Below are 10,030 nucleotides of genomic sequence, written 5' to 3'. Positions count from 1 at the left end.
CCTGACAGAGGAGGAAGCAGACAAAACAGTGAGGATTTACAGTGCTTTTTGGATAGTTTGGAAACAGAGATTATATTGGGTAAAGTACTTTGGAGTCTCTGCCTCCATCTCAGGAAAGAACCGCCTCTGCTTCTCAGTGGAAGAAATTTCCCGTCTGTAACTTGCACCCATTCAGTGTCTCTAGCTTCCTAACCCCTGAAGCCCTCGCAGCCAGACTGGGCCAGCCCGTCCTTTTCCCGGTGCCGCGCCGGAATGTGCAGGAAGAAGGATTTCTCCCAAAGCCTCCACATTCCTGTCACTGTTTGGCTTTTCATGGAATCGATGATATGATGAATTTAAAGTTAAACCTTTAATGTTTAAATCATTCCCTCGTTCAAAAAATATCCCAGGGTGCCTGGGTGTCTCGGTCCCTTAAGGGTCTGGCTCTTGGGTTCAGCTTAGGTNCGAAGGGGCTGGGGGTGGGGGTGCGGGGGCGGCTGTGTGCTGTGACCCTGGTGGCAACAGGGACTCAGACATTTGAGGAGGGGCCACAGGGGAAACAGCCACTGTGTGACGTCCTGAGGCCCCGTGGTTTGGGTCCCAGTGAGTATTTGGTGGATGAATGAATAAATGATGTGCCTAACCTGTTCAGCAGCTAGATAGACACGTGTGGATGAGAAGAACGTGTGGACAGGGTAGCACCGTGGCCTTGGCGCTCCGAGTCACCCTCAGTGCTGTTTCGCATGAGCTGTAGAGGTGTCGGGGACCAGGGGACCAGGGAGGGGAGAGCCTCGGGTGGCGGGGCTGGCAGTCCCACGAAATCCTCGTGCCAACATTTCGTATTCCGACTGCCACCCTGCTCTAGACGCCCAGCGAATGAAAACACTACTGTGAGATAGGGGAAACATTTTTTAAATTTATTTTGAGAGATGGAGGCAGCGTGATGGGGAGGGCAGAGAGAGGGGGGAAGAGACGATCCCAAGCAGGCTCCGTGCTGCCAGCGCAGAGCCCCACATGGGGCTTGAACTCACGAAACCGCAAGATTGCAACCTGAGCCAAAACCGAGAGCCATTGGTTTAACCAACTGAGCCACCCAGGCGCCCCAGGGAAATATTTCTGGATGGGTCCTGATATCTGACATTATGTATCTGTATCTATAATCTGTATGTATAGAGAGAGACTGTAGATTACACATATAATCTGACATCTGATCAGATAAACGTCTAACTTCATAAAACGATATGAGATACGTAGGATACGCTCCACAGAGACATAGGGACGAAGTCCGTGAGGCCCAGAGGAGATGCTGGCGCCGCACCGCAGCACTGGCTTCTCGTAGAGCTGCTTCTGAACCCCAGGCCAGGGTACCCCCCAAATACCTTGTTCTCATTCACTGTGCTCGATGCCCAGGATGTAAAAATATTTAGGGGAAGGAAATCATTAAAAATGGTAAAAACAACAACAACAAAAACAAACAAGGGGGGACGCCTGGGTGGCCCAGTCAGTTAAGCGTCTGACTTCAGCTCAGGTCATGATCTTGCAGTTTGTGGGTTTGAGCCCCGAGTTGGGCTCTGTGCGACAGCTCAGAGCCTGGAGCCTGCTTCGGATTCTGTGTCTCCGTCTTTCTCTGCCCCTCCCCTGCTCACGCTCTGTCTCTCTCTCAAAAATAAACATTAATTTAAAAAATTAAGTAAAAGACTAAGAAGTGAAATATACCAAAATGCTACTATTCTTGGGCAGTGAAATGATAGGTCATATTAATTTTCTTCTTGATAAACTTGACGTTTCTAATTTTTTAAAAATTATGTCTTTATTAAATATCTCAATTCTTGCTCAAGTAAATATCTGTGCACTAAAAAATCAGGTAGTATGAAAAGACTTCTAATGAAAAATTGCCTCCCAGGCCTCATACTCCTCAAAGATCTTTACTTTCACAAATTTTAGTTATTCTAATATTTGTTGCTCAGAATTCAAAGTACTATACTCATACTATTCTCTCTTAAGTAAACATTTTTCCCTATTTTACTTATCATTAAGTAAGGATGTGGTCATATGGTTCTAAATTCAAGACACACAAAGAAGTCTATGGTGGAAGTGGTGTGCCTTTCATTCCTAACCTCCGGCCATACAACCCTTCTGGCCCCCTTTACCCCCATGGGAACCATTATTATCAATATCTGGTGAACTGAACATTCCAGAAATATCCATGCAGGTACATTAGAGGTGTACCCAATACACGTGTTGATAAAACTGCTGTCACCCACATAGAACAAACTTCTGGGAATAAGAGAATAAAGGGTACAATCTTGTCAGTAAAAGTCACCTATCAACATTCTAATCGTCACATCCACATATGGGGTGGATGGTAGGAGTGTCATTTCCCGTTTGCAGTTGTCTGTGTTGAAATAGAGACACTGAGGAGGCGCATCGAAAACCACGAACTTGTGTGCCCACCAGATATAATTCAGGAAAGGGCTTTTTCTTAACACGCTTTTTAGAAAAAGGCTTTTGTACCTATTAATCATATTTGGGGGCAAATCCCCCAAATGCTGTGTTTTCAACTACTGTCAGTCCATTTCAACAGTTTTCTGTTGTGCTTTACAGTGCTTAGCCCCCTAGACTCAGAGCTGTGGGAACTGGTTTTGTCAAGGACTCTTCTTGTTCTCTCGTGGATGAGTGAGCACTGAATGACTAAAGACAGCTTATCACGGTCATGAAATTTTCAGGCATCAGAGTTGATATTCTGCTTCTGGTTCACACTTAGGACTTTTCCCAAATGGGACTTTTTCTTGAGAGACTCATGGCCTAATTGAAATTAAATCACTACGTAAGTATCGTTCTCAAATTTGCTTACGTTGTGAATACTAGCATAGCAAAGCTTTCACCTAGAATGTGAAACAAATTCCTTCCCTGAATCTACCTCCTACGTGGCTCAGCCAAAGCAGATGGGCTTCTGATCCCACCCTGGGTCTTGGATCCCGTTGTTTTTTCAACGGAAGAGCCCAGGATCTCTCTACTACATCCCTGCAATTTCATCGGTCATTATTATGTTACGCTGGGTAATTGTCCTTTCTATTTGGAAACTTGTAGCTGTAATTCTGGGAAATCTTCGTATATGTCTTCCTTGAAACTGTCCTCCGCCCCGTTTTCTGTTCTCTTTCTGGATCACATACCGGTGGGTTGAGTCTCATGTCTCTTCTTCACTTCTGTCATCCTGCCTTTCTGTGCTGCTCGAAGGCTTTCTCTTCCCCCCCTTCCTTTGATGAGGTGTCCTATGGGAACGAGGGTCTGTGGTGGTCCAGGCCTACCTGTGAGCACCCTCCCGGGGCAGCATCTTCAGGCCTGTTCCCTGGGAACATTTAGTTTCTTCAGAAGAGAATCTTCCAGGGGTGCCTGGGTGGCTTAGNATAAAAAAAAATTTAAAAAAAAAAAAAAAAGAAGAGAAACTTCCAGGTCCTGCCTGTCGGGGACCAGCCTGGCCCTCAGCATTCCAGAGGGGTTGTGAGGGCGGAACTCAGTGTCTTTTCTTGTTTGCGGTTGTATTTTTTCATTGTAGCAAAATAGACACAGGGTAAGATTTACCACGGTAACCACGTTCAAGTGTACAGTTCGGCAGCAGTGAGCACACTCACATTGTTGTGTGGCCACCGCTACCCTTCATTTCCACAACTTTTTCATCATCCCAAACTGAAGCTGTAATAAGTCGCCTGCCCTCCAGCCCCCGCAACCTCTATTTTACTTTCCATCCCTACGAATTGGACAATCCCAGGAACCCCCTATAAATGCAATCATGCAGTATTTGCTGTCTTGCGTCCGGCTTGTGTCTCCAGGGTTCATTCAGCTCTGGTGTGTGTCAGAGGGTCTTGTTCTCCCATCTGCAGCCCTGCTTCTAGCTCCTTCTGCCCGCACTTGACCCCCTCCTCCACCGGGGCTGGCCTTCCTGAGCGTGGGGCGTGTCGCCCTCAGTTTCTCCAGCGGTACCGTGGGCCGCCTGCCAGGCGGGTTCTAGTACAGTCTGTCTGCAGCCACCAACCTCAACTGTCCGTTGAGTGCGTGTTGTCCACGTCCCTGCTCTTGGCTTGGGCGCTTCTGCCCCCGGGACACAGGAGGCTCCTGGATGCACCAAATGCGGAGCTGAAGTCTCTATTTCTTGTCCTTGCGTTTTAGGATAAATTAAAGGGGGGGAGGGGGAGGGGCGGGGCAAAAGATCCTTACTTCACTATCTTAAAAGCAAACTGTAATCCTATTTATATATGAATTTTCTAAAGAAAATAGAGGGGCTCTTTGTGGTCGGGGTTGTGTTTTGCTTTGCTCTTACAAAGAAAAGGGAGGTTTGAAATTGACAAAGTTTTGTGAAGCATGTTTTTCCTGGCTGTTTCTTTCTTTCTTTTTAACGTTTATTCATTTTTGAGAGACAGAGACAGACAGAGCGTGAGCAGGGGAGGGGCAGAGAGAGAGGGAGACACAGAATCGAAGCAGGCTCCAGGCTCTGAGCTGTCAGCACAGAGTCCGACACAGGGCTCGAACTCACGGACCACAAGATCATGACCTGAGCCGAAGTCAGATGCTTAACCGACTGAGCCGCCCAGGTGCCCCTTTCCTGGCTGTTTCTTAGCAGCCACGTCCAGCATGTGAGTTGGAATCAGGGGATTCATCTGCTGTAAATGCTCACCTTGGGCACAGGCGGTGCCCGAAAGAAAAAGAAAACAAAACCGTTGCCCTTTGGGAAGTATCACGGGGTGGGAGACTGGCCCCTGGCAGCTGCTGCTCCCGCGCTGCCACACACCGAGGGCCCCTCGTTGCTAAAGTCCGTTGTGATGTCTGAAGCCACTGGACTCCCATTCAGAGGCGAGAGTCGCTGACTGTTCCTTTTCTGTTCTCCACGGCACTGCGTTTCTCTCCTTCCTCTGCTCCTTCACCAACGTTTAACGTCTGCTAATTCCTACCCACTCCAGATTTCACTTCCTGCTCCCTCCCACCTTCCTCCCCCGGGGGGGGGGGCATCTTCCCCCTGGCCATTTGAGGGCAAGACTCTTACTCAGCTTTGCACCTGTCAGACCTTCATGCCAGCTCACTCCCCATAGGCAGCACCCAGTCAATGCTTGTGGCGAGAATAGAGGATGGGGTACGAAACTACTTGCTTTTTCCATCACCAGCCAATGGGTGTTCGCTCTCTTGAACCTAGAGACAGAGCAGTGGCCACGTATCAGTTTTAACCTGAGGGTCTGATTGAGGTCTCCCTCCCCTCCCCCCCCTTTCTTTCCTTCTTTCAGAAGACTTGTCATTCAATAGCCTTATTTTGCTTGTTGATTTACTTGTGCATTCCGATTTCTCTCTTATTCGATTATCAAGTCAAATTCCCTCAGGCAGAATGGAGCACATCTGGCCTGTATGCATCCTGGAGAGTTCTCCAGGGTTAGGGAAACAGATGAGAATGAGGAGAGAGAAATCTGCAGTGAGCCAAGTCGGGGCCGGGCTAGAAAACCTCTTCTGGGGGCACGTTCTGACCGTTTTTTTTATTCAGCTAGGGTTTCTCCAGGCAGAAAGCAGAAGAAAGGGGACGCCCAGGTGGCTCTGTAGGTTAAGGGTCCGACTTTGGCTCAGGTCATGATCTCATGGATCGTGGGTTTGAGCCCTGCGTCGGGCTCTGTGCTGTGCTGACAGTACAGAGCCTGGGATTTTCTCTCTGCCCCTCACTGATTTGTGCTTTCTCAAATTCTCAAAATAAATAAACTTTTTTAAAAAAGGATGAAAAAGATACTCCTAAGAAGTTTGCTGGTCCAGCTGCTGTTTTCTATCATCCTGGGTGTAATCCTTCTACCAAGATCTCAGGGCCTCACCCAGTGCCCAAGGAGAAGCAAGCACAGAGATTTCAACTGAAATTTGTCCAAGCGAGCTTAATCAGTTGCAAGAGCCAGAGCAGTGCTGACGCCATGTAATTTATGGAGACTAGAACCGCAGACGAATAGAGTGTTGCACACCGGTCCCTTGGCTTCAAGCAATGAGAATAAGTTGAAGTCTTTCCGTTAGAACATTCCTGAAGATAGTGTTTCAGAAGACTTGAGCAAAATTAATTCACCATGTAAATAAACAACTTTCAGGAGGTCCCAAAGATTATAAGGTTCGCTTGGATCTTTCCATTGCAAAAACAAGGACTTTTCCAAAACTGAAATAATCATGTCTTCTTGCAAGGGTTTAAATCCACGCAGGGCCTCGGGTCACTGTGTCCTTAGAAAAAGAAAAGTTAGTTAAGAGCTGAGGAGTTCAAAGGTCACTGATCCTGCCCCCCCCACGGTAAGAGATAAATAGAAACTCTACTCCACCAGCAAAACAAAAGGCTTCACGGAATAGCACTAGCTTTTACTACATGCAAGGGCATTCTGATCTTTTCTCTTTCATTCTGTTATAATTTATTTTTAAAAATACCAGTAGCCCCCTAAAAAAATCAATTTGTTGATCTCAAATGGGCAATGACCCACAATTTGAAAACCACTGATCAGAGACGAAATTCAAAAGAAGGCTCTGTTTCACATCTGGTCAAAGACATTTCACTTCTAGCTATCTTTTAGAATCTTCTCGGTGACCAGCACTGGTAAAACCTGTGGCTATGGAAAGGCATTGGTCGTGATGAATGGAATTCCTCATATGCCAGTTATCAGATACTACATAGAAACATTCCACCTGACGTAGCTTTTTCCCTACATGCTAAGGTGTCCACAAAGTAGGGAAAACATCCAGATGTGGACAGGTACTGCTGAACGCACATCTGCCTCTGCCCCATTTCAAACATGGAGGAAAATATTCTTTCTTTTTCTTTAAAGCTATTCTCATTATCAACGACTGACATTTGACGACATTAAAGGCAGTCCTTCTGCAGAAGTCAGTCGGAATAACGAACACCCCCCTTCCCCTCACTGGATGTTAAGACCCTGCACATTGTAGAGTCAGTGTGAGCTCTGTACTGAAGACTTTGTAGGAGGCAACTTAATGATTGGGACATTGTCCATTGGACTAGCTGATTTTAAAGATTTTTTAAAAATATTTTTTATTTATTTCTAGGAGAGAGAGACAGCGTGAGCAGGGGAGGGTCAGAGAGAGGGAGACACAGACTCTGAAACAGGCTGTAGGCTCTGAGCTGGCAGTCAGCACAGAGCCCGACGCGGGGCTCGAACCCACGAACCGCGAGACCATGACCTAAGCGAAAGTTGGACGCTTAACCGACTAAGCCACCCAGGCGCCCCCTGATTTTAAGGATGTTGACTTCCTTAAGTAAACTTACGTTGAAAAGCTGGTTTTAAAAAATATAGATGTTGGAATGAGATAATGTACATGAGGATGATTTTTTTTTTTTTTTGGCATGTGTATTACAGGTAGAAGTCAGAAAAAATACCACAAAAGAGATTGAGGGTTAGAATTGGGTTTGAGTAAATCAGTTAAGGTCAGTCAAGTCCATTATCCCTTTGTCACTCAAAGACCTTGCCCTGTCTTCTGCTTCTCTTGTTTGCCTGTTTTCACTCCAGCAAACCGAATGTCGTCTTGATCTTCTTTGTAGTAAAATTTATGTTATTTTGTCGCTTACCGAAACCTCCTTAGCCTCCCTACCCATTTGCTAGGGCTGCCGTAACAAAATACCACAGACTGAATAGCTCAAACAACAGAAATTGATTTTCTCATGCTTTTGGAAGCCGGAAGATGCTGGCAGGTTTGGCTTTTCCCGAGGCTCCTCATTGGCCTGGAGATGGCCATCTTCTCGCGGTGTCTTCACACGGCAGTTCCTCGGTGCCTGTGCATCCCCCAGTGTCCCAATCTCTCAGTATAAGGAACATCAGGGGTGCCTGGGTGGCTCAGTTGGTTAAAAGTCCTACTTCGGCTCAGGTCATGATCTCACGGTTCATGGGTTCAAGCCCCGCGTCGGACTCTGTGCTGACAGCTCAGAGCCTGGAGCCTGCTTCAGATTCTGTGTCTCCCTTTCTCTGACCCTCCCCTGCTCATGCTGTCTCTGTCTCTCTCAGAAATAAATAAAAAACATTAAAAAAAATTTTTTTTTAATAAAAAAGAAAGGAACATCAGTCAGATTGGGTTAGAGTAGACCCTCAGGGCCTCATTTTAACTTGATTACCTCTTTCAAAACTATATATACATGTGGTCACTTTCCGAGGCGGAGGGTTAGGATGTCAACCTGTGAATCTATTTGGGGGGTTGGGAGGAGGGGACACAGTTCGGTCCCTCACAGCTTCTGCAGCCTGCTTCAGTAACGGATGTAGGATGTAGGGAGCAGAAAGACCCCTCCAGCGCTCGACCCTCGGTCAGGTTTCTAAACAGAGCATCTCTTTCGCTTCAGGGAGAACGAACGCCGACGTGATGACCGCCCTGTCGCAGGGCTACAGGATGCCCCGCATGGAGAACTGCCCAGACGAGCTCTACGACATCATGAAAATGTGCTGGAAAGAAAAGGCAGAGGAGAGGCCGACGTTTGATTACTTGCAGAGCGTCCTGGATGATTTCTACACCGCCACCGAAGGGCAGTACCAGCAGCAGCCTTAATGCACAGGGAGTCTGGTGGCCATCGACTGGGACGGCTGCCTCGTTCAAAAAGAAAACAGGACCACCACTGGTTTGCGCGGTGTTTCATACGCTAGGATCATCGAGCGGCCCTGCTTCCTGGAAGCGAGGCCCAGTTACTCAGGAAGAACCCTCTCGACATGGGAAAGTATTCCCTTTCTCGTTGGCTGATGCCCACCAGTAGCCGCGTGGCCCGCTCCCAGCCGGCAGTCTTGCTTCGCTAGACGGACGTCTGCATGTGGCCTTCTGAGAAGAAGCCATTGGCCTCTTGTTTACAGCTCGATGTGTGATCTGCAGGTTCAGAGGCCCTCGCAGCGACTCTCAAAACAGTAGCAGAACGAAACTCGTTTATAAAAAGCGAAGTAACCAGACGCGTATCATGACCCTTGTTTGCCTTTTCTCTATGCTTTGGCTTATCTGTTAAAAAAAAAAAAATTACTAATCTGATCTGTTACATGTTGCACCTGAAGTCAGTCAGCAGGTTAAAATGGTCTCTCCCAGATTGCAGTGATTCCCCTGCCCCTGACGTCTGAGACTGTTGAAGATCTTCCTTCCATGGAGACGGCTCGGAACCCCCAGACACAAAGCAGAGGAGCCGCCATGTTCTTCTGCTCTGCTCCCTACAGAAGTGTCCAGCCGCCATGTTCTTCTGCTCTGTTTCCTTCAGAAGTGTGGTTTGTGAGCGTGCAGAGCTCGCGTGTGTCCCCACGTGGATCCCACCGACGGCCAGGGCTGGCCCAGACCTCCCAGGAAAGAGAGAAGAAGCAAAGGAACTGCTGTACCTTCAGAAGGAGTATTTTTCAACGGCCCAGCTCTTCAATCCCACAATTTCCTATCTGAGAGACTTTTTGGACAATGTACTTTGGGAGAACAATAAGATTCTAATCTCTGCAGAGCCTGATAAGGCCTTATAAGACATAAGTATTCTCTTTATTGCTTCCAATGATTTGAACATTATTTTAACGATGAAATGTTAATTTTAGTTGTACTCAAGACAGTAAAAACTGCCAGATTTGGGTCTCTTTTGTGATTCAGCAATCTTTTCTAAATTGTGTAAGGTGTGTGTGAGACTATTTATACGAGGATATGAAAGCAACAGAAGTGACTGCAAGGCTCCAATGAGCTCCTGCAGGAAGGAGGATGAGAGGTTTTGTTTACTAAATTGTTCTACTGTGAGCTTTGAATAGAAAATGCTACATCACATCGTGTTTCACTTATGCTGTTTTGTATATATCTAATGTTGCTGTTTTTTGATTTTATTTGAATACACCTGGCCCAATAACATCTCAAGCTTTTTCCTTGTGTCAAACATTTCCAACTTTCATCAGCATAGAAATGAGTACCGATTGGGGGGAAATGACAGGCCATTCCATACAGTTACATCGTTTAAAAAACTTGTACAAGTTCTACCTCCATTCCTTTGAGGGCTTCCGGATTGGAAAACTAGAACTTGACTGTCTGACTATCCCTTTATGGGAACCAGATAGGA

At 46.8% G+C, this 10,030-nt stretch overlaps 1 protein-coding gene across 1 annotated transcript in view; it reads left to right on the top strand.

Moving 5' to 3' along the window:
* The window catches only part of LYN (LYN proto-oncogene, Src family tyrosine kinase), an 89,350-nt gene extending 79,525 nt beyond the window's left edge, over positions 1 to 9,825 (top strand). The window contains exon 13 of the mRNA XM_077758271.1: positions 8,321 to 9,825. Coding sequence (XP_077614397.1) covers positions 8,321 to 8,523 — 203 coding nt within the window. The 3' untranslated portion in view covers positions 8,524 to 9,825. The remainder of the gene's footprint in view (positions 1 to 8,320) is intronic.
* Positions 9,826 to 10,030: the final 205 nt, after the last annotated feature.

Source organism: Crocuta crocuta, unplaced genomic scaffold, assembly GCF_008692635.1.
Source record: "Crocuta crocuta isolate KB4526 unplaced genomic scaffold, BGI_CrCroc_1.0 scaffold338, whole genome shotgun sequence".
NCBI classification, from domain to species: domain Eukaryota; kingdom Metazoa; phylum Chordata; class Mammalia; order Carnivora; family Hyaenidae; genus Crocuta; species Crocuta crocuta.
This window is presented reverse-complemented; position numbering and strand designations above follow the sequence as displayed.